Raw genomic sequence first — 22,359 nt, forward strand, 5'->3', positions numbered from 1 at the left:
AGCTGAGCTTCCACTGCAGGGGGCACAGTTTTGATCCCTGGTCTGGGAACTAAGATTCCCTCATGCTGAGCAACACGGCCAAAAAAAACCCCCCCAAAACAAAAAGTGACTTCTTCAGCTTACATCGATCGCTCCCAAATGGCAGAAGCAAGTTCAGAAGGGTCTTCTTAGTCCTGGGCCAGTTTTTTTTGCAACTCCACTGTACACTCTTTTTAATGTAGTTTCTGTAAAGACACCCCTCCTCTCAGCGCTGGGAGCAGGGCTGCAGCATGTGCAAGGGAGGCAGCATTTCCTATTCTAAACAAGTCTTCACACTCAACTCACTGAACAAGGCGGGGGGGGCGGTGCATTTAATCTGGGGCAACCCAGATCCTGCTTGGTGGTCAGGCCCTAAACCTATAACCGATCTCATCAAAGTACTGGTTGGGGTTTGCCACTTTTGCTTAAAGATGGGGTGCCTTTCTGGAAGAAGAGCAGGAACAATGGATTTTGCAGGTAGCACGTGCTGAGGCACCAACAAAGGCTGGTTCTCTGATGGGACGACAAAATGGTAGAAAATGCTTTAAAATGGTTGCCGTATCGGCTAAACGCCCTCACTCCCCAAACCCGTGCCCTGCGCAAGAAGAAAGGGGAACCACCCCCGATGAGGTCCGGAGGCACCGTGATCAAAGCTGGGGAGAAAGCGGCTGGACGCGAACTGTTTCAGACGCCGGGCACATCCGGGAAAGCGCGACCTTCGACCTCGGCGGGAGGAAACTTCCCCTCACGCCCTGAGGGTTCTATCTCCCTCCCGAAGCTACGCTTGGTCCCGCTCCGCTCCCGTAGTTCCTCTCGCCCGCAGTTCTCGTCCTGGAAAGAGCGCGAGACTTCCGGCTCCCCGCCCCTTCCCATCAGTCCCCGGTGCTCCCCGCCTTTGCTTCTTTGAGTTGGTTCCAGATCAGGCACGGCGGGTTGTAGTTTGTAAGCCGAGGCGCTGTTCTGCGGGTGACGCAGGCGCAGCTCGGGCGGCGCGAGCCGACCGCCCATCTTCTGCTGTCCCACTTTGTTCGCGTCTGCTCGGCCCCGTCGCTGAGAGCCCCGTGTCTCCCTCTCACACTTGCAATCCCCGTCGCGCGCCCGAGGCAAGGGGCGGGCCCAGGTCACCGGGAGAATCTGCTGGCCTGAGCGCGAGACGAACGGCCACCACCGCTCCCTGGTGGGGGAGGGGAGGGGCCTGGAGAGCCGGGCTGTGGCCGGCAGCTGGGACAGGGGCCTGCGGGTGGGCGGGGAGGTGGGCGTGGAGGCCCCTGGGGGAGAGTGGAGAGTCGGATCCCTACAGCTCCCGGGGCCGAGGGCTTAGGCTGGCGGGGACAGCGGAAGGTTGGCCTTTGCGGAGGGAGGCGGGCGTGCTGCCTCAAGGGGTGGGGGGGAATCCTTTGCTCCTGTCGTCATTGTTCAACACCCCGATTATTCCTGTCCGGGCTCCAGGCCCCTTCTTTCCGCGCCATGGGTGACAGTGATGACGAGTATGATCGAAGGCGCAGGGACAAGTTTAGAAGAGAGCGCAGCGACTATGACCGTTCCCGGGAAAGAGATGAAAGACGTCGAGGGGATGATTGGAATGATCGGTAAGACACTGCTTTTTCTTAATTTTGTCCCCCGTCTTATTCTCTTGCATTCAAGTCTCGTTGCATTTCCCTTAAGGTTTTATTAGAGCGAACCATATGAAATCGCTCATACTTGACCGTTTCATGTGGTTCAGCCTATTTGCTCTTGGCCAAGGAGCTAGCTGTGGCTTGATTTTTGAAATGTCCAGCAGATCAAAGCAATAGAGGTAAGAGTTTAAGTATGAAAAACCAGTGTTTGTGTGTGTGTTTTATTGTTTGTAAATTATACCCCAAAAATGTTGATTCAAAAAAAGTAGTATTACAGAATTGACTTGACTGGAGAGGTTGTCAGACAAGTACCCTAGCAGGATATGTAAATTTCTTGTAATAGTCTAACCTAAAAACTGAAAGAGTTCTTTGAATAGTGATGGTTGGGTTAATTGATTAGGTTTGACTCAGCTAGTGATTAGCTTTTTGGGATGTTCTTGAGTTAATTATAGTTGAGGTGTTTCTGTTAAGAAACAGCTGATAGGGGCTTCCCTGGTGGCACAGTGGTTGGGAATCCGCCTGCCAGTGTAAGGTACACAGGTTCGAGCCCTGGTCCGGGAAGATCCCACATGCCGAAGAGCAACTAAGCCCATGCACCACAACTACTGAGCCTGCGCTCTGGAGGCCGCGAGCCACAACTACTGAGCCCGCGTGCCGCAACTACTGAAGCCCGAGCACCTAGAGCCCGTGCTACGCAACAAGAGAAGCCACCGTAATGAGAAGCCTGCGCAGTGCAACTAAAGAAAGCCTACGCGTAGCCACAAAGACCCAAAAATTAAATAAATAAATTTATTAAAAAAAAGAGAAACAGCTGATATTTAAAGGAACTGTGGAAGACTTTTATCTAAGGGACATCATAAATATCTAATCGGTGAGCTGATGGCGCAGGCTTGATTTGGAAACAGGTTATCAGGGAAAAAGTTTGAGGTGGCTTATTGCAATAGCATTTATTCATTCAGTGTTGTTTTGAAAAGTGAGTTCAGTAAATCCTTCAGTCAGTATATCTCTTCACTGTGGAGACTTTATGTGGCACTTTGTTTTGTTTAGTATCTTCTAAGAATGTCAGACGACAACAAAAGGTGTTCTTAATTCTGAAGCTGGCTAAGGTATAGTTATTGCCCTTAAGGAGTTTACAGTCTGGGGCTTGGAGTGTGGGGCAAAATGGCCTTGGGTGTATTTTGCAAATGAGTATATATGAGAGGTCATGATGAAGATGTGAAATGTTGAGGGAACAGATCTGAGGGAGGGGACAAGTGGTGGAGGTGTTGTAGGGGAGAGCGACACGAAAGGGACACCTAGCAAGGCTTGGAAAGATGAGTGGGGATTCCTCAGACACAGGTGGAGTGTGCACCTTGGAGTTGGGGGCATAATGTTGTGCACAGAAAAAAGCACATGTTCTAGTTTTTTTAGAGTAGTGGTTCTCAAAATCCCTAAGAGGTCTTTGAGCTTACAACTATTTTTTTTTAAATTTATTTTATTTATTTTTGGCTGCATTGGGTCTTTGTTGCTGCACACAGGCTTTCTCTAGTTGCGGCGAGCGGGGGCTATTCTTGGTTGCGGTGCGCAGGCTTCTCATTGTGGTGGCTTCTCTTGTTGCGGAGCACGGGCTCTAGGCGTGCGGGCTTCAGTAGTTGTGGCTCACGGGCTCAGTAGTTATGGCTTGCGGGCTCTAGAGCGCAGGCTCAGTAGTTGTGGAGCACGGACTTAGTTGCTCTGCAGCATGTGGGATCTTCCCGGACCAGGGCTCGAACCCGTGTCCCCTGCATTGGCAGGCGGATTCTTAACCACTGCGCCACCAGGGAAGCCCCTGAGCTTACAACTATTTTTTATTTTCTTTTTAATTTTTATTATTTTTTAAAAATTCTTTTTCATTATGGTGTATTGCAGAATGGTGAATATAGTTCCCTGTGCTATACAGTAGGACCTTGTTGTTTATCCATTCTATAGAAAATAGTTTGCATCTGCTAAGCCAAACTCCCACCGCATTCCTCCCCCGCCCCCCGGCAACCACAAGTCTCTTCTCTATGAGTCTGTTTCTGTTTTATAACAGTTCATTTGTGTCATAGTTTAGATTCCACGTATGTGATATCATATGGTATTTATCTTTCTCTTTCTGACTTACTTGACTTAGTATGATAATCTCTAGGTTCATCCATGTTGTTACAAATGGCATTATCTCATTCTTTTTTATGGCTAAGTAGTATTCCATTGCATATATTTACCACATCTTGTTTATTCATTCATTTGTTGGGGGACATTTAAGTGGTTTCCACGTCTTGGCTATTGTGAATAGTGCTGCTGTGAACATAGGAGTGCGTGTATCTTTTTGAATTATAGTTTTGTCCAGATACATGCCCAGGAGTGGGATTGCTGCATCACATGGCAACTATTTTTAGTTTTTTGAGGACTCTCCATACTGTTTCCATAGTGGCTGCGCCAACTTACCTTCCCACCAACAGTGTAGGAGGGTCCCCTTTTCTCCACACCCTCTCCAGCATTTGTTGTTAGCTTACAACTATTTTCATAGTAATATTAAGATAGACAGTATTGTTGTTTCACTGTACTGGCATCTGGTACTATAGCAGTGGTGGGTAAAACTGCTGGTGCCTTAGCACAAATCAAGGCAGTGGCACCAGACAGTTAAAAAAAAGTTTCACTTCATGTCATTAATGAAGCAATAAGAATTTTAAACTTTATTAAATTGGATTCTTGACTACATGTTGTTTTTTTTTTTAAGTTAATTAATTTAGTTTTGGCTGCATTGGGTCTTCGCTGCTGCATGTGGGCTTTCTCAGGTTGCGGAGAGCGAGGGCTACTCTTCGTTGCGGTGTGCGTGCTTCTAATTGTGGTGGCTTCTCGTTGCGGAGCACGGGCTCAAGGCACGCAGGCTTCAGTAGTTGTGGTGTGTGGGCTCAGTAGTTGTGACACGAGGGCCGTAGAGCGCAGGCTCAGTAGTTGTGGCGCACGGGCTTAGCTGCTCCGCGACATGTGGGATCTTCCTGGACCAGGGCTTGAACCCGTGTCCCCTGCATTGGCAGGCGGGTTCTTAACCACTGCGCCACCAGGGAAGGCTGACTATGGTTTTCAATACATGTGATGATAGGAAGGATGCATAAAGCACTTCTGCATATAGTGTGGTGGTTACCTTGAGGAGGAGCATTTGTGGGATTGAGTTGTGAGCTGAACTAACAGTCCTCATCCCCTCCCCCGCCCCGCTTCAGGTTTGTTACCTGAATGAAAGGCTATCAAACAGTGCTTATTCATATCTGGGTATTTGGTAGACATTTTGAAAAAAGTTAAGAGAACTTGTTACTTTAAGGAAAATTGTCAGTTTTGTTGCCAGTGAGGAAGTGGAACTTCCCAGTGTAAACTAAAATTTTGGAAAACTTGTATCTACCAGTGTCAGCTTGACAGCTTCCTATTACTTTAAAGACTTTTCTGGTGAGATAGGGAGTGATACTAAAGATTATGATATTTTGATACCGTGTAATGAGATGTGTGAAGATCTTTTCAAAGAGCAAGGTAGAATAATGAATTTTAATATAGAGTACAAAATGTTCATTGATTTAGTTTCAGATTCAACATTGCAGCTAGCCTTTAAGCAGCTATCTCTTGCCAAGTTTTGGGTAGTATCAAAAGCAAAGAATAGCCCCAGCTATCTGAAAAGGTTATTAAAGTGTTCCCTCTTCCAACTACATATCACTGTGAGGCCAGAGCTTCTTATTTTTCAACCAAACAGCGTATCATGATAGGTTGAATGGGGAAGGATATACCATGAGAATGCAGCTGCCTCTATTAAGCCAGACCTTGAACAGATTTGTAAATGAAATAACGATGCAACTTTTCTCACTAAATTTTTTTGTAAAATAGCCATTTTTTATAAAAATGTATAAATGGGTAGTTTATGTTATTATATAACTTCAAAATTATTAGGTTTTTTTTCTGTTCTAATTATGAATACAGTTAAGTATTGAGAGCTCTCATGCACATAAGCAAAAGCTCTTCAATCTTCAGTAATTTTTAAGAGTGTAAAGGGGGTCCCAAGACTGAACAGTTTGAAAACCACTGGGTTATAGCAGAGGATTTTCTTTTTTATTCTGTTCGATGGAGATGGGGTTGGCTGGTAACGGGTAGAGAACCTGGAATGACAGCCAGGAACCAAGGTTTTTTTTTTTTTTTAATAAATTTTATTTATTTATTTATTTATTTTTGGCTGCGTTGGGTCTTTGTTGCTACATGTGGGCTTCTCTAGTTGTGGCGAGCGGGGGCTACTCTTCATTGCGTTGCGCAGGCTTCTCATTGCGGTGGCTTCTCTTGTTGCGGAGCACGGTCTCTAGGCACACGGGCTTCAGTAGTTGTGGCTCGTGGGCTCTAGAACACAGGCTCAGTAGTTGTGAGACATGGCCTTAGTTGCTCCATGGCATGTGGGATCTTCCTGGACCAGGGCTCAAACCCCTGTCCCCTGCATTGGCAGGCATATTCTTAACCACTGTGCCACCAGGGAAGCCAGGGAAGGTTTTGAATAGTATTTTGTACTGGCATTTAAGCAAGGGCATGGCATGATTGGATTTGTGTTTGAGAAAGATCACTTTGACCTTGGAGTGGAGGAAAGGGAGAGACCAGAGGTAGGGAAGACAAACCAAGGCTGCACTTAAAGGAGAAATGGCCAGGACCGGGGCACGTGGACTAGGGCAGAGTTTGTGGGGCAGCTTTCATTTGAGGCAGAGGATTAACAAGCCAGCAACAAATTAGTGGTGAGGGTGACACTTGATAACTGGATACCTGGCGATACTGTTGGTGCAACTGAGAGTGGGAAACAGGAGAGGGGAAGCAAGTTTGGGCCCATAGTGATAGAAATAATAGGCTCGATTCTGACATGTTGATTTTGAGGTGATAGTGGCCGTCTAGGAGGGGTTGTTGATGTTGGTCTGAAGCTCAGGAAAAAGGCCAGGCTGGAGGAGTTGGCAGGCCATCAGTTTGTGGGAAATGGCTGAAGTGATGGAAGTAGACAAGAGTTTTTTCCTCTTAGAGGGAAGTTTTATAATTTCAGGCTTTTAGCCTCGTGTCTCAAATATGATGGGAAGGGCCTGTCCAAGAGTGTGATCTTGGGATATCCAACTGTGTCTTACTTACTGCTACTTGTTCTTGTCTCCAGAGAGTGGGACCGTGGCCGGGAGCGCCGCAGTCGGGGTGAATATCGCGACTATGACAGGAATCGGCGAGAGCGCTTCTCTCCTCCCCGACACGAGCTCAGCCCCCCGCAGAAGCGCATGAGGCGAGACTGGTGAGATGGCCACGGTTTCTCTGTCTTCTCTTCTCAGCCTCGGTTCTACCTGGGCCTCAGCTGTCTTCCCTCACTTCTGCTGAGAACTTTCTTGGTCATTTCCTTTTCTCAAAGTTCCCATAAACCCATCTTTTTTGGTTCCTCTAAACCCTTGGGTGAGAGACCACATGGCAGGTGTGCCCCTCCCTCTGTCCCATCTGCCTTTGCGCTCAGGAGACATGATGGCCTTCTCTGTCTGACTTTTGTGTCCCCCACCCTCAGGGATGAGCACAGCTCTGACCCATACCACAGTGGCTATGAGATGCCCTATGCTGGGGGGGGTGGGGGCCCAGCTTATGGCCCCCCTCAGCCCTGGGTTCATCCAGACGTCCACATCATGCAGCACCATGTTCTGCCTATCCAGGCCAGGTAAAGACCTGCGGTTCTGGGGTTCTTGGGAGAAGGGAGTCGGTAGGCCTGGGGGATGGATTGGGGCTGCTGAAGACCACGGCTGGAGCCAGGAGAAGTGGGTCAGGCACACTGGCGTGCCCGTGGGGGTGGCCGCAGCTGGCGCCTGGGGTCATGTTCCTGGTGGGCGAAGGAAGGGGGCAGCTGGCTACCTCGGCCCGCCATCCCCCCACCCTCTTCCCCCACAACCAAGACTTCCTGACCGGGCCCCCCCCTCAGGCTGGGCAGCATAGCAGAGATCGACTTGGGTGTGCCGCCACCTGTGATGAAGACCTTCAAGGAGTTTCTCCTGTCTTTGGATGACTCTGTGGATGAGACAGAGGCAGTTAAGCGCTATAACGACTACAAGCTGGATTTCCGGAGGCAGCAGATGCAGGATTTCTTCCTGGCTCATAAAGATGAGGAGTGGTGAGTGCCCCTCCTCTCCTGCTGTCTTTTCCCTGGCATGTTTCCCCTGGCCCCGCCAGCGGAGCCTGCAGCCCTGTCCTCTTCCCATTTTCCCCAATCCAGAACTTCCTGGGGGTGGGGGATGGGAAGCGTCACAGCACTGGCTGATGGGTTCTCCTCCTCACTTCCACGTCCACCACGGCCCCCACGCCATCTCCCTTCCCCACTGTCCTCAGTGAGTGAGACGCCTCCAGGCAGCTGGCCAGAGCCACCTGTTCCCTTGGGGCAGCAGACTGCTTCCCACTCGCTGATACTGGGTCACTGTCATCCCTGATCGCCGGGACCCTGTTTGGCCATGGCATCCTCCCAAAAGCAACGAGTGAATCCAGACAAGAAAAGCAAAGATCTCAGTGTCGTTTGACAGAAAAAGAATTTTAATTTTTTTCCTTTTGTGGATGTTTTAATTTTAATCAACCATCTTTTCCCCCCTTCCTGCTCCTCCTCCTCCTCATCCTCTTTCTGCTCCTCCTCCTTGAAAAGAGCCAGAACTGGGAACTACACCCGCTCATCGACGGAGCTCGGAGCAAACCCACCTCCACCCCCACCATACCCAGCCCATACATGAGCCCCTGGGCTGACGGCGCTGCCCCGGCCAGGCAGACAGGCAGGGCACTGCTGTGCACAATGCAGCGGTTTAGCTGAATGTGATTGCTCAGGCAGCTAGTCAGTCAGGGCCGCCTCCGCGGAGTCCCGCGGGGGTGGGGCATCCGGGCCGGGCGCCCCAGCCAGGAGCCAGCCGGTGGCCCACCAGCCAGCATGGGCCCTGGGCGCGGCTAGTTAAATCTTGAGCTCTGTTTGACCAAGCGGCCAAGGTAAAGATCCTGGAGGTGACGCCTGCGGCTTTCCTTTCCTCTTACGCTCAACTCGTGGTTCTGTTCTGTCACCGTCTCCTCTTTCTTCCTAATCTGTGTCTTTGTCTCACTCTCTCGTGAACCTTTCCTTCTTTCTCCGTCCTTGTTCTTGCTCCTGCCTAACGCTTCTTTCTCCTGTTTTTTTTTTCTCCCCCTAGTCTGTTTGGTCTTTAGTTTTCCTTTTTGTTTTTGACTTCTGGGACTTTCTCTCACTTTCTCCTTTCTTTTTTGCATAGCCTGATTTCTTCTGTCCCTCCCCCCCACTCCTGCCCCCCTGCCCAGGGTCCTAATTTAAGTGTTTCCTTTTTCATGATCTATCCTAACGCCCCACCCTGTCCTCTCTCGATCCCTGTGGGCAGTACCTGAGGTTATAAGGGCACTTCAGTTTCTCCCTTTGCTCTTTCCCTGTCCCTTCACCATCTGCTTATCTTCCCAAGGGGGGAGAAAGGTATCCTGCCTTTTTTGGCTTTTCCTTTCTGGTGATTTCAGGTTTCCCTGTCTTCCACCAAGGGATGGAGGGAGCTGGTGGGAGCAATCCTTTTAATGACTCTAGTTTGGGGTTGGCAAGGAGAGGGAGGTTCTTTGGGGCCTACTATTTCCTTAGAGTTCCTCTGGGAAGCTTTGGGAAACTACACTTTTTAAAATTCGTGTTTCCCAGATACTCAGGGCAGTCAGTCTGCCTCCAGCCCTGGCTCCCCCTGTAGTCATGCTCTTTCCAGATCCAGAGCTCTTAGTTCCTGGCTCTTCCCTAGATCTTCTCAGAGCATAACCTCTGGTTCCTTTTGGGGGGATTGGGTGGTTCTAGTGCACCCCTCTCCCCTCATCTCTGCTTTTATGATCTTTTGTGGGTTTGAGAGGATGGGGGCTTTCCCCTGATTTTCCTGGGCCCCTCCCCATGTCCTGGCTCTGGCCTCCAGTGACTGTTTGGCCTCTTCCCTCCCCACTTCCTTCCCAGGTTTCGGTCTAAGTACCACCCAGATGAGGTGGGGAAGCGTCGGCAGGAGGCCCGGGGGGCCCTGCAAAACCGACTGAGGGTATTCCTGTCCCTCATGGAGAGCGGCTGGTTTGATAATCTTCTGCTGGACATAGACAAAGCTGATGCCATTGTCAAGATGCTGGATGCAGGTGGGTGGATTGGGAGGGGTGGGATTGTCTGGTCACCAAGGTCTTGGTTGAAAATGGAAATAGATGGACAGAGAGCCAGAGGCTGAAGGCCAGGGCCCTTGGATGGTGACCTCTGCTCCCTTTGTTGGTAGCTGTGATTAAGATGGAAGGAGGTACAGAGAATGACCTACGCATCCTGGAGCAGGAGGAGGAGGAGGAACAGGCAGGGAAGCCTGGGGAGCCCAGCAAGAAAGAGGAAGGCCGGGTTGGACCAGGCCCGGGCGATGGAGAACGCAAGACCAATGAGAAGGATGACAAGAAAGAGGATGGCAAACAGGTCTGAGTGCCGGGGCTTCTGGGTGCTGCCTGTGCCGCCTGGGCAGGAGAATGCGGCTGCCTCAGGGGTCGTGTCTCCGGTGGGGGAGAGGCGAACTTGTGGGCTCAGCTGTGGAGGGTGGGCGGGGCCCTCTGACAAAGGCTGAAGGGGAGACCAGCATCCCTGGTGATTTGTCTCTACCTGTAGGCCGAAAACGACAGTTCTAGTGATGACAAAACCAAGAAATCCGAGGGTGATGGGGACAAGGAAGAGAAGAAAGAAGACTCTGAGAAAGAAGCCAAAAAGGTGGGCTCTCCTTTGCGCAGGGTCGGTGTCGGGGCTGGGTCCTGGTACCTGACTCATCTCCCCTTGCTGTGGCTCTTACAGAGCAGCAAGAAGCGGAATAGGAAGCATAGTGGTGATGACAGCTTTGACGAAGGCAGTGTGTCCGAGTCGGAGTCGGAGTCGGAGAGTGGCCAGGCCGAGGAGGAGAAGGAGGAGGCTGGTAGGTTTTATTCTCTTTGTTTCTAGTCCAGTCTCTTCATACTGACCGGTGTGGCGGGGGGAGGTGAGAGGTTTGTGAAATTGATGGGAGGGTGGCCTTTTGGGAGGGACTGATGCGGGGAGGTTTGACAGCTTCTCTATCCTTCCCTCCTCAATTGACAATAAATTTTCACCAACTCCCACCACTTCCTGCATAGAGGAAGCACTCAAGGAAAAGGAGAAGCCCAAGGAAGAAGAGAGGGAGAAGCCTAAGGACGCTCCTGGGCTGGAATGTAAACCCCGACCGCTGCATAAGACTTGTTCTCTCTTCATGCGCAACATCGCGCCCAACATCTCCCGGGCTGAGATCATTTCTGTGAGTGGGAAGAATGGTACTGGGGGCAGGGGTGACACCCAGGCTCCATTCCTTCGGGTGGGGGCGACAGCGAGAAGATAACCTGGCACTGCTTCTGACCTCCATCTCTGTTTCTCTGATGGGGAGGCCCCCTTCCCATGGGCCCACGCCCTTCAGAGAGGCTGGCCCTGGTTGCATGGTTTGCTTTCAAGTGCTGTTATTCTTAAGCCCTTAATTGTTTCTTCCTAGTCCAAGGAAGGATGAAAAGGCAGTTCCCCAGGGTTCTGAGGACATGGGGATTGGAGGAAGAAGTGAATCCTTGAATCACAAGTGGGGCTTCTGTTTCTGCTTTTCCAGCTTTGTAAAAGATACCCCGGCTTTATGCGCGTGGCATTATCGGAGCCCCAGCCTGAGAGGAGGTAAGGAATGGAGGGAGGTGTGACCCTGGATACCTGGGGAAAAGGTGCAGGGGAAGATTGGTGGCCAACATCACGTCCATCCCAGGATTATGCTGACATTTTCTTGTTTAGGTTTTTCCGTCGTGGCTGGGTGACCTTTGACCGCAGCGTTAACATTAAAGAGATCTGTTGGAACCTGCAGAATATCCGAGTGAGTCTGGGAGTGGGGCTGTTGAGGGAGGGAAGGCGGGGCTCCCCCTGCTCCACACAGTCTCTGATCCCTTCGTTCATTGATGGCTTCATCCATCTGCTCCTTATTTCATCCATTTAGTCTGCTCACGTGAATTGTATGCAGTTGTCTCTCGGTTTGGCTCTGAGACTGTTCCTGTGAACAAGATACCCCAGTCCCTGTCCTTAGGGAGCTCAGTCTGATCGCTAGCGTGCTCGGTCGGGCCAGTCTTTGAGTGGCTCTTCTTTGGCAAGTGTTGGTGAGCCTTCTGTTCCCTCCAGCTCCGGGAGTGTGAGCTGAGCCCTGGTGTGAACAGAGACCTGACCCGTCGTGTCCGCAACATCAACGGCATCACCCAGCACAAGCAGATAGTGCGCAACGACATCAAGCTGGCGGCCAAGCTGATCCACACGCTGGATGACAGGACCCAGCTCTGGGCCTCTGAGCCTGGGACGCCGCCTCTGCCAGCGGTTAGTGACTCCTCGTGGAACTTGTTAAAAAGCCGCTGGTTCCCCCTCATGTGCTGTGGGCACCTCTGGCCTTACCTGGTCTGTAGCACTGACCCCCTTGTACCCACCCCCGTATTTGCCCCTCTCCTCCTGAGCAGCATCTCCAGCTTCCATCAAAACAGATTGGTATTAGTGATTACTTATCGGCTAGGGCAGAACACGTACACAAATTAAGACAAATAATGAGGCAAATGTAACAGCCCAGCCGAGCCCTGAACTCCTTTCTGCCCCACATTGCCTTTTCAAATGAGAAGGTTCCTAGGCTACCCTGAGGAGTTTTGTCTGCTCTACCTCTCTCACCCTACCAGAGTCTGCCCTCGCAGAACCCCATCTTGAAGAATATCACTGACTACCTGATTGAGGAAGTGAGCGCTGAGGAGGAGGAGCTGCTGGGGAGCAGTGGGGGGGCCCCTCCTGAGGAGCCTCCTAAGGAAGGGAACCCTGCAGAGATCAACGTGGAGCGGGATGAGAAGCTGATCAAGGTGCCAGTGGGTGCAGGGTGTGTGGGGCGTGGGAGAGCCTGGCTCGGGGCGGTAAAGGGGCAAGTGTATGGGGAACTCTCAGCTTCTCATTTCTCTTAGGTTTTGGACAAACTCCTCCTTTATTTGCGCATCGTGCATTCCCTGGATTATTATAACACGTGCGAGTACCCCAATGAGGATGAGATGCCCAACCGCTGTGGCATCATCCATGTTCGGGGGCCCATGCCGCCCAACCGCATCAGTCACGGAGAAGGTGACCTCCCAGCTTTCCCACTCCTGGTTTCCCTCTCTCCCAGCTGCCTCTGGCCTTAGTTCTGCTCTGGTAGCAATGCTCTGCCACCCTCTCCTCTGATCCCCGCCTCCGGGCCCCCTTCTCCAACCTGCTCTCCGTCTGTTCCAAAACCACAGTGCTAGAATGGCAGAAGACATTTGAGGAGAAGCTGACTCCGCTGCTGAGTGTGCGGGAATCTCTTTCAGAGGAAGAGGCCCAGAAGATGGGTCGCAAAGACCCTGAGCAGGAAGTGGAAAAGTTTGTGACCTCCAACACCCAGGAACTGGGCAAGGATAAGTGGCTGTGCCCTCTCAGTGGCAAGAAATTCAAGGTCTGGGATGTTAGACATTTGTGTGTTAGGACTGTGGGAGGAGAGGGTTCAGCCGGGAAGCCTCCTCAGAGCCTGGGGAGGAACTGCTCATTGGGATGAGACAGAGGGGAGGCGGAGTGTCCTTGCAGGTTGGGTCTGGGGAGCTAGGGAACCCTCATTGCTGACTCGGTTCTCACCCCCTCCTCTGTTCACCCAGGGCCCTGAGTTTGTACGCAAACATATCTTCAACAAGCATGCAGAGAAAATTGAGGAAGTGAAGAAGGAGGTTGCATTTTTTAACAACTTTCTCACTGATGCCAAGCGACCAGCTCTGCCTGAGATAAAGCCAGCTCAGCCACCTGGCCCTGCCCAGAGTAAGATACGATCCATGAGGGTCTGCCCCATTCCCTCTCCCTTGACTGTTCAAAGACTCCTGGTTTTATTTATTTATTTATTTTTGGCTGCGTTGGGTCTTCGTCGCTGCACGCGGGCTTTCTCTAGTTGCGGCGAGCGGGGACTACTCTTTGTTGCGGTGCGTGGGCTTCTCATTCATTGCAGTGGCTTCTCTTGTTGTGGAGCATGGGCTCTAGGCACGCGGGCTTCAGTAGTTGTGGCTTGCGAGCTCTGTAGAGCGCAGACTCAGTAGTTGTGGCGCACGGGCTTAGTTGCTCCGAGGCATGTGGGATCTTCCAGGACCAGGGCTCAAACCCGTGTCCCCTGCATTGGCAGGCGGATTCTTAACCGCTGCACCACCACGGAAGCCCCTCCTGGTTCTCTTTAACTTGTTGTATCCTGTGAAGTTTCTACCTCACTCTCAGGCCATATTACTAAAAAGCCAGCTGTCCATCTCCCGCCACTGCCCCGCCCCCCCCCCCCCCGCAGTAATTCATGTCCCTGTCTGTATTGTACTCCCCCCAGGTCTGACCCCGGGACTCCCCTACCCACACCAGACTCCCCAGGGCCTGATGCCCTATGGTCAGCCCCGGCCCCCCATCTTGGGCTATGGAGGTAAGTGTAAGAGGGAGTTGAAAGGACCTGGACTGGGGCTGGGAGAAAGAAAACTTAGCTAGGATGTAGTTGAGGTCACAGTTTTTCAACTCAACACTGATCTTTTTCATAGCTGGTGCTGTTCGCCCTGCAGTGCCCACAGGAGGGCCTCCATATCCCCATGCTCCCTATGGTGCTGGCCGAGGGAACTATGATGCCTTCCGAGGCCAGGGAGGTTATCCTGGGAAACCCCGGAACAGGTGAGACTGGGCTAAGATGTCTAAGTTTTCTTGGCCCTCTTCAAACTCCCTTTCAGGGACCCTCAAATCTCACCCCCTCTTACCTCTTTCTAATCTCACAGGATGGTCCGTGGAGACCCACGGGCCATTGTGGAATACCGTGACCTGGATGCTCCAGATGATGTGGATTTCTTTTGAGTCATACACGTTTCCTCACTCCTGGTCATCATCTATACTTGTGACTGCCTCGTCCCATCCAGCTCTGAGAAGTTTTTGTACGTTCAGCCCTACTGCCAATAAAAACACTTGCGTGGTGACTCCTGGCTTAATGTATATATGTAATATACTTCCCCAGATGCTCCCAAAAATTAGCTGGGGCCATGGTTGGCTGGGCCTTGCCACTTTATTGACACCAAAGATCCCAGGCTCTGCTGGGGCTTCCTGAGGGTCTGACATCAGGCAGCCTCTGCCTTTGAGATGGGTTAGATCAACGGGTATGGCGCTAGAGAAGCCTCAGTCCAGGGTGGGCAGCTGCTTTTTTGAGTTACAGCTGGTCAAGCACAGGTTGTAGAAGGAGTTGGGGTCAAAGGCTGTGCTCACCTCTCGCCAGCCCACCCAGCCAGCAGCCTGTAGTTCACTGGGGTTTTTCGGGGCACCCCAGCAGTGAGGGTCCAATACCAGGACGTAGGCTTCCGTGCCTGGCCCCAGGCACACTCCCAGCAAGGCCTTTGACCGGGCATCCGCATCCCCTCCAACCATTACAGGTCCCCCGCCCCCTGCGAAGTGGGAATAGAGCCTCTCCAGTTCCCCCTGAAGCCCTGCTCCACGGGGCACGTGACATAGGCGCCCTTGGGGACCCCCGAAGTGGTCAAGGCAGAGGCTGGCCTCTACACAGCCGATCCAGCTCCGAGAGCCCCGGAACCCGGGGGGCTTGTCGCCCATGTCCTCCAGGGCCGCCTGCACTGCAGCCAGTTCGGGTACGCCCGCCGGCCGGCCCTCTGGCCACGAGCACAGCGTTTGCAGAGTGCGGTAGCCGCAGCCCCAGCCCCGGTCGTCCACGCCGTCGCAGCCGTAATGATAGTAAATGTAATGGCCCGAGAGGAGGGCCAGGCGAGCGCGGCCGCCACCGCGGCCGGGCGGGGCCAGGCCCAGGTGGACGTCCTTCAGCGGCTCCAGGGCGGTGGGCGGGAGCGGCGGTCGCCGGGCCGGGCAGATCCGTTCTCCAGGCGGCGCGGAGCGAACTCCAGGGAGAACTCTGGGCTCTAGCGCTTCCTCTCAGCCCCGAGTCTTGGGCTAACTGCGGGCGTACAGTCCCTGCGGTCGCTCTCGCCTGGCCCCAGGTTTAAGCGCGTGGCGCGGCCCGCGGCAACCACCACCAAGCTGCCGCGCGGGGCTCCCACAATGCACCGCCGCGTCCGCGCCGCCGTCCTCACTGCGCAGGCGTGAGCTCCACCTCGCCGGGCGGAAGGTACTCGCCGCACCGGCGGGGGCGTGGCGCGGGCGCCCATCACCCCACCCCTCAGATTTAGCACCCATCCCTCCATTCATTCAATCCCAGTGGTTGAGGCATTCTGCCCGGACCCGGGCTCCCCAGGCGCGCACACTCCTGTGGCTGTAACAGTTTATTGGCAGCCCAGAGGGGCGAAGGCACCGCGGGGGAGGGGGCTCGGCCCGAGGCATGCAGAGGGCGGGGAGCCCCAGGGGAAAGTCGGGGGTGGGTGGGCAGGGTCTAGGGATCCTCTGTGTTATATCCCAACCCTTAAATAAATAGTATATACAGCTGAGGGGCCGGGCGGAGCGGGCAGGGCAGCGGGACGAGGGGGTCCCTCCTGGGTCACAGATCTGAGCAGCGATCCTGCTTGCTGTAATGGTCAAACTGGTTCTTCCAGTGCACCATGTAGGAGCTCCAGCGGTGGAACTCAGCCTTCCACTGGCGCTCAGCCTCGTCCAGCGTGTCTGCGGCCAGGGTGCCCGGCAAGTGGGTGGGGGGGAGGACATGGGGAAGGACGGGAACGGACATGGAGGGGTACGTGAGTTCAGGGAGGGCACACGGAGAATGTAGGAGACCACGTTGGGTGGTGGAAAGAGGATCAGGAGAACATGCAACAGACGGAAGACCAGGGGAAGGACGAGGGTAGAGGCGGGGCCAGAGAAGGATGGCGGGAAGGAGGACGGAGGGGGAGAAAATGACCGGAAGACAGGGGGACAGAAGGGATCAGAGGAGGAGGATCCGTGGGTTGGTGGGGAAAAGAGAAGAGACAGAAATGGTTGGCGGTTATAGCCCCACTGGGGGGTGCTATCTAGCCCTAGGGCCTCCCTCCCACCCCAACACCAAGCTCAGGCTCCAAATAATAATTTTATAAAAAAAGAAAATTGGCTTTTTCATTTCCATTTAAACAATAAAGGCGTGTGGATCCCTGAGATGGGTCGTAGGTGTCCTCCCCCCACCCCCCCACCCCCCCTGCCCCCAGCCCTGTCCAGTTTGAGTTTCTCGGTTTGAGGAGGCAGGGAGCGCTGGGTCGGAGATCCCTGAGTGGAGCCCTTCCCCACAGTCAGACCACTCATTAGAGGAGGGGCCCCCTGAGGCCGGAGGGGGAAGAGGCCGTGGTCACAGCCGCAGGAGCCGGGAGAGGAGGAGGAAGAGGAGGAGGAGGAGGGACAGGGGGAGGCCGGGCCTGGGCCTCGGGGCAGCCTCCCCGTGGGCGGGGCCTGAGCAGGTGCAGGGGGCCTCCGAGGCTGGGGGGAGAAGAGAGGGGTTACACCCGGCCGGCTCCCAGTTCCCTCTCTCTCTCCGCGCCCCTTTTCTCCCCCGCCTCCTCCCAGTCCCTGCCCGCTGGCCCCTGCGTACCGGTGGCGCTGAGCAATTTGGGTAGGAAGCGGTTCCAGAAGGCGCAGGCCTGGGCGCGCAGCCCCCGCCGCACCTCTAGTGGCCGCAGGTTCAGGCTCACGTACTGCTGCGCTCCCGCCGTGTATGGTGGCCACTGCGGGGCTTTGGGGTCTCGGGGGTCATTGGGGTCTCTGCGGAAGGAAAGGGAAAGCTCAGCCCCTGGGGGCTGGGGAATGGAGATGGAGAGTAGGAGGAGGCAGGCTGCTTCCTGACCCATGCCGTTCCCTCTTAGGCTCCAGGGAGAGCCCCGTCTCCTCCCTCCCACATTCTCCTTCATCCTTTCTCTTTTCCAATATGCTCCGTCCTCCGGAGTCTTCCCCTTCCTCCTGCCCTCCCTCTTTCTGTTGTTCCTTTTTTTCCCTCAATTCTTCTGCTCCATCTTTGTTTCTCCCATTTAAAAAATTGCTATGACTTACTGAGCCCTTACTATATACTCAGGCCCAGTCCTATCTCTACAAACATCATGTTTACTTCTGCGGACACCCATATGATGGGATATTTATGGTCCCCTTCTTCAGACAGGTAAACTGTGTGCGTGTGTGTGCATTCGTGTGTGTCACAGCTAAAAAAATCATCACTGGTCCAATTGATCCAGTTCTACAATCCACACTCCTAACTGCTCTGGTAACTCCTTTGTCTGTCTCTCCTTGTCTGTCTCTTCTCTTTGCCTCCCTCAGCTCTGTCCTTGTCTCATCAGGATCTGCCACCTTGCCTTCCTCCCTCCTTCCCTTCTCTTGGGGTCTCCTTTGTCATTCTCTCTCTCCCCCTTTGTCTCCTTTCCTTTGTGAACTCGGCCCCCCCCCCCCCGCCCTTTCTGCTTGTCTCCCTCCCTCTCTGTCTGTTCCCCCCGCCCCTTGCCTCCCTGGCTCCTGGAGGCCCTCCTCCCCTCAGCCCCGCTGACCCTGTGCGGGCGAAGTTGGCCCAGTATCTCATCAGTCGTTGGGCAAAGGTTCTCTCCTCGACAGTGTAGTTTAGCGAGGGTTCCAGGGGGAGCCCGAAGATAAACTCGATCTCGTAGCCGTGGGGCACCCCCATCCAGAGGGGCCAGGAGAGCGTGGATGCACGGTGTTCAAAGATGTAGGCATAGACGCGAGCGCCTTGGGCGGCCAGTCGCCCAGCCAGCTGGGCTACGGGGCACACGACGTTGTGGTCGCCCACCACATCACTCATGGCCTCCCTCAGGCGTGCCGGGTCCTCAGGGTGCAGCCAGTCTGTGTAATGCAGGACCACAGCCTCGGCAGCCAGGTCACTTGCCTGGGGGACCCCGACCCGCACCCCGGCCAGGAACTGGGCCCGGCTGATGAGAGACTCGTTGTCTTTGCTGAAGCCTGGGGCCCCGTAAACCAGAAAATAGGATCCCTCATCCTTCACCACACCCACCAGCACCTGAGGGGACAGGACGGAGGGATGGGGGAGGGGAAGCACAGACAGACAGGCAGACAGAAACAGATGGACAAAGAGCCAGAGAGGTGAACAGTTATAGACCCAGGACCAGGGAGGAAGAGAGTTCGAGATGGGGGAAGGGAAAGAGAGAAAGAGAAAATACACCCACATTTCCTTTCCTCTCTGTCCCACGGACCACCCTGGGATTGAGCCCTCAGGGGAGAGGAGTGGGCCATGGGGCCCAGAAGCCTGGGCCTTTGGGAGTGGGTTTTGAGGACCCCTCATGCCTGGGTCCCCACGGGGAGGGGCAGGTGAAGAACAGGCCTAGAGGAAGCAGCTCCACCCCCTCCAGCCACTAGTCACCTGCAGGCCATGGAAGTCTCCGGCATTGATGAGGGCTTCAGGCGTGTCACTGAGGAAGTCTCCATCCACCACAGGCACGAAGGAGAAGCGGAAGACGCTTTCCTGAGGCAGCACATGCCACTCGTGGTCCACCAGATCCTGAGACGGCCGTGTCCGCAGGCAGGCCACCAGGTCTGTGTCATTGCCACCAGCCCCACCAGGCGGACAGCCCACGAGGCGGGCCAGCAGCGTGGCCCTGCGGCGGGCCTCTCCCACACCCACTGTGGCCCAGGGCCCATTGGGTGCCCCGCTCTGCAGCACGGCCCTGTGGAACAGGCCCCGGCTGGGTGGGGACAGCAGGTGCATGCCCACGGAGGCGGCACCTGCGCTTTCCCCAAACAGAGTCACTGACGTTGGATCCCCCCCGAAGGCTGCTACGTTCTCCTGCACCCACTGCAGTGCCAGCCTCTGATCCAGTAGACCCACATTGCCTGGGGCTTCCCGGCTCCCCGGCAGGGCCAAGAAGCCAAAGGCTCCCACCCGGTAGTTCATGGACACCAGCACAGTCCCCTCGGCCTGGGCCAGGAAGCGACCATCATACACGTCCAGGGAGGAGGCCCCGCTGTAGAAGCCACCCCCGTAGATCCAGACGAGGACAGGGGTGGGGGACGCAGGCCGGGGGTACGGTGTCCACACATTGAGGTAGAGGCAGTCCTCGCTCAGCTCACGGTTGGGGTTCCACATCTCGGTGCCCTCAAAGCCGGGGTACAAGGTGTCTACATATTGGTAGCAGACTCTTTGGAAGGCTGTGGCATTCAGCACCCCTGGCCAGGGCCGCTTGGGCTCTGGCGGCAGAAAGCGACGGGGGCCCACAGGTGGCTCTGCGAAGGGGATGCCCAGAAAAGCAGAGACAGGGCCCCCAGGGGCCATCAGGCGGAAGCCCCGTAGCCGGCCCCCACGCACAGTCACCAGCAGCTCTGGGTCCTCTGGGCCCTCAGCCTCTGCCCCTCCTCCCAGGAGGAAGAGGAGGAGAAGGAGCGGGGAAGCCAGGGAGGGCGTGTGCAGGGGACACCACGGGGGCCTCATGGCTGCCAGGGCAGGCAGGCGTCTGCTGGGAGAAAGAAAGGCAGAGGGTGAAGGCTCAAAGCTGCCAGGAGGGAGGAGATGATTAGGTAACACTCTTGCCCAGGGGTTATCACTGAGCTGCAGAGGAGGTGGGGCAGGTTGGCAGAAAGGAGAGAAATGGAGGGAGGGAGGGAGACAGGCAGAGACAAGGACACAGACAGGGAGAAGCAAGAGGGGACAGAGATCAGGCACACACACATACACCCAGACGGACAAATGCAGGGAACAGAGACAGACCTGCCAAGCAATACCCTCCCCTGCCCCGCAGAAGACCCACCGCCCTCACTTCCTTCCCCCAGCTGGGTGGACTGCCTTGGGCCCAGTTCGAGCAGTGCGGGGCACCAGCACCAGAGGCCGAAGGCCACGCACAGCCCACCCGACAGGGGCGGGGCCCTCACTGACGGGAGGCGCCGACGGGTGAGCTTGAGGTGGCGTGAAGGCTCAGCCTCTCATGCAGTTGGCCAGGGCCGTACCCTGGGAGGGTGTGGGTTGGGCATTCAGGGTGTGGGAGTCGCAGTTCCCGGGGTACCCCAAATCCTGCCTACTCCACACCCTGCCCCACCCAGCCCCGCCTCATCCACTGTCTGACACAGCGCGTTGGTACCCGCGAATGCCCGTCAACTGCGCACCCCCCTCGCCTAGCCTCAGCCAACAGGCTCGCTAGCCCTGGCCCCACAGGACTCGAGTCCCCCATCCATCCGATGCTGCGGTGCACGCTGCCGCCAGCGGGGGGCAGTAAAGACTGAGAAAAGGACGGCGCTCCCCGCCCCGAGTCCAGGAGCCGGGAACTTGGGGCGGGGGTCTGGGGGCTCGCGGGCATTGCCAAGGGGTCTGAAGGGCGAGGCGGGACGCCTGCGTTCTCGGAGCTCCGGAGATCCCCGGCTGCAGGGGCAGGGGCGCTATTTTGGGGCAGCAGCTGCTGCGGTTCCGGCATCTCCAGCCAAGGGATCAAAATTCCCCGGGTCGGAACTCCCCCCTCTCCCGCCGGTCACCCCTCACCCAGCCCTCGCCGCCCTGAGCTGGGGTGGTGGTGATGGAGATTAACTAGGAAACCCGAGTGGGGCTAATTATAACTCGGGGCTTCCGCTAAGCCTCCCCTTCCCCTAAAATAGAGACGGAGTCCCCGCGGGAGGGGGACGCCTGGGCCTGGGAGGGGGCTTCGGCTGGGAGCTGCGCAGGGGCGCTGGGGTCGCGGGATCCCGGAGGGCCCAGCCGGGCTCCAGGAACCTGCGCAGCTTGGATTCCGCCCCCAAGCAGGGGGCATCTTCCAGTGGCCCCAGACTTGGGGGCGAGCAGGGGCAGCGGCGCTCGGGGGTCCCCACAGGAATTCGAGAGCAGAGGCGGCAGCTGGCCCTGCGGGATGCTGTCTCCCGCGCGGGCAATCGTTAAGTATGCGGCGGTGAGGGAAGAGTTAAGGGTGAGTGTGGGGCGTCGGGGGGCGTCGCTGGGCAGGCCCCGGGGCGCGGTGGGCGTCCTGTCTGGGAGCCTGGGTCCCTCGGGGCGCGCACCGTTCCCAGGATGCGGAATGGGCCGCGGGCCGGAGGAGGGTCCTGGGCGGGGCGGGAGACTCACCTGAGGCGGCCGGGCCGGGCCGCGCCGGGAGCTGGAGGCGGCCGATGTTCCCCAGCGCAGGCTGAGCCGACTCTGACAGCCGCCGCCTCCGGCCCCCCGCACACACCCCCTCCGGGCCGCTCGGCGCCCCCGCCCGCCCCCGCCCACTGTCTCCGCCCCCGCCCCTCCCCGCCTCCCCGGGCCGCCACCTCCTCTCCCTCTCCCTCTCTCGGAGCCCAGACCCAGAGACCCCGGGGCCCAGACGCACTCCAGTGACAGACGTCGACAGACGGACAGACACGCAGTGACAGACACGACAGAGAGACCCTCAGCGGCGGAGCAGACACCCACAGGGACAGATAGAAGGACAGAAGCCCGCGGAGACAGACACATGCAGACGGACAGTCTCATGCAGTGACAGCCAGAGACAAACGCAGTGACCGACATTCACAGACGGACGGACACACTTGGACACATTGACAAGTCGGGGCTGGGGGCCGACTAAATGAGCGTCCCTGGCCACGACAGAGCAGGGGTGGCATGGGAGGACCGGTACGTGAAAATGCGGTTGAGGACCCCCTCAAGGGCCCGAGTGGCACCGGTGGAGAAAAGGTGACACCTGTGAGAATGAGGATGTGAACATGAGATCACGAGGGGACACGAAGGGGACCCCCGAAGAGGGAGGAGACCCCCGGGGGGAGGGAGAGGTGACTCCGGGACACCAG

General features: G+C 55.7%; 3 protein-coding genes across 10 annotated transcripts; 1 reads left to right on the plus strand and 2 right to left on the minus strand.

Moving 5' to 3' along the window:
* Window positions 1-912: 912 nt before the first annotated feature.
* SRRT (serrate, RNA effector molecule) lies at window positions 913-14,663 on the plus strand. 5 transcript variants are annotated; one of them, XM_067705793.1, is made up of 20 exons: window positions 913-1,195; window positions 1,468-1,607; window positions 6,790-6,918; window positions 7,180-7,326; window positions 7,585-7,773; window positions 9,619-9,788; window positions 9,920-10,104; window positions 10,291-10,389; window positions 10,471-10,588; window positions 10,785-10,942; window positions 11,279-11,340; window positions 11,452-11,530; window positions 11,830-12,018; window positions 12,366-12,539; window positions 12,639-12,792; window positions 12,948-13,141; window positions 13,338-13,494; window positions 14,027-14,128; window positions 14,241-14,367; window positions 14,469-14,663. In XM_067705793.1, the coding sequence occupies exons 2-20, from the start codon at window positions 1,486-1,488 to the stop codon at window positions 14,542-14,544; spliced, it is 2,631 nt and encodes an 876-aa protein (XP_067561894.1). In that variant the 5' UTR covers window positions 913-1,195; window positions 1,468-1,485; the 3' UTR covers window positions 14,545-14,663. The 5 variants fall into 5 exon arrangements, with proteins under 5 accessions (XP_067561894.1, XP_067561893.1, XP_067561897.1 ...); XM_067705792.1 differs by having other exon boundaries at window positions 913-1,121; XM_067705796.1 differs by having other exon boundaries at window positions 913-1,121; window positions 14,525-14,663.
* A 67-nt stretch (window positions 14,664-14,730) lies between these two features.
* UFSP1 (UFM1 specific peptidase 1) lies at window positions 14,731-15,436 on the minus strand. The gene has a single exon (XM_067705804.1). It carries the CDS (start codon window positions 15,286-15,288, stop codon window positions 14,860-14,862), a length of 429 nt encoding a protein of 142 aa, XP_067561905.1. The 5' UTR covers window positions 15,289-15,436; the 3' UTR covers window positions 14,731-14,859.
* A 45-nt stretch (window positions 15,437-15,481) lies between these two features.
* ACHE (acetylcholinesterase (Yt blood group)) lies at window positions 15,482-21,769 on the minus strand. Of its 4 annotated transcripts, none has more exons than XM_067705801.1 (5): window positions 21,656-21,769; window positions 18,980-20,069; window positions 18,135-18,619; window positions 17,195-17,364; window positions 15,482-16,302 (listed from the first exon to the last, which is right to left on the minus strand). In XM_067705801.1, exons 2-5 carry the CDS (start codon window positions 20,042-20,044, stop codon window positions 16,181-16,183), a joined length of 1,842 nt encoding a protein of 613 aa, XP_067561902.1. In that variant the 5' UTR covers window positions 20,045-20,069; window positions 21,656-21,769; the 3' UTR covers window positions 15,482-16,180. The 4 variants fall into 4 exon arrangements, with proteins under 4 accessions (XP_067561902.1, XP_067561900.1, XP_067561899.1 ...); XM_067705799.1 differs by having other exon boundaries at window positions 18,980-20,066; window positions 21,656-21,762; XM_067705798.1 differs by lacking the exon at window positions 15,482-16,302 and adding an exon at window positions 16,780-17,082 and having other exon boundaries at window positions 21,656-21,759.
* Between the last annotated feature and the right edge of the window lie 590 nt (window positions 21,770-22,359).

Source organism: Pseudorca crassidens, chromosome 15 (assembly GCF_039906515.1).
Source record: "Pseudorca crassidens isolate mPseCra1 chromosome 15, mPseCra1.hap1, whole genome shotgun sequence".
Lineage (NCBI taxonomy): Eukaryota > Metazoa > Chordata > Mammalia > Artiodactyla > Delphinidae > Pseudorca > Pseudorca crassidens.

Coding starts and splice junctions, on each gene's coding strand:
- SRRT (XM_067705793.1), top strand. CDS start 1,486: ATGGGTGACAGTGATGACGAGTATGATCGAAGGCGCAGGGACAAGTTT. Junction 1,608..6,789: donor GGGGATGATTGGAATGATCG/GTAAGACACTGC, acceptor TCTTGTCTCCAG/AGAGTGGGACCGTGGCCGGG. Junction 7,774..9,618: donor GCTCATAAAGATGAGGAGTG/GTGAGTGCCCCT, acceptor CTTCCTTCCCAG/GTTTCGGTCTAAGTACCACC.
- UFSP1 (XM_067705804.1), bottom strand. CDS start 15,288: ATGGGCGACAAGCCCCCCGGGTTCCGGGGCTCTCGGAGCTGGATCGGC.
- ACHE (XM_067705798.1), bottom strand. CDS start 20,044: ATGAGGCCCCCGTGGTGTCCCCTGCACACGCCCTCCCTGGCTTCCCCG. Junction 18,620..18,979: donor GAGACTTCCATGGCCTGCAG/GTGACTAGTGGC, acceptor CTGTCCCCTCAG/GTGCTGGTGGGTGTGGTGAA. Junction 17,365..18,134: donor GCCAACTTCGCCCGCACAGG/GTCAGCGGGGCT, acceptor TTCCTTCCGCAG/AGACCCCAATGACCCCCGAG.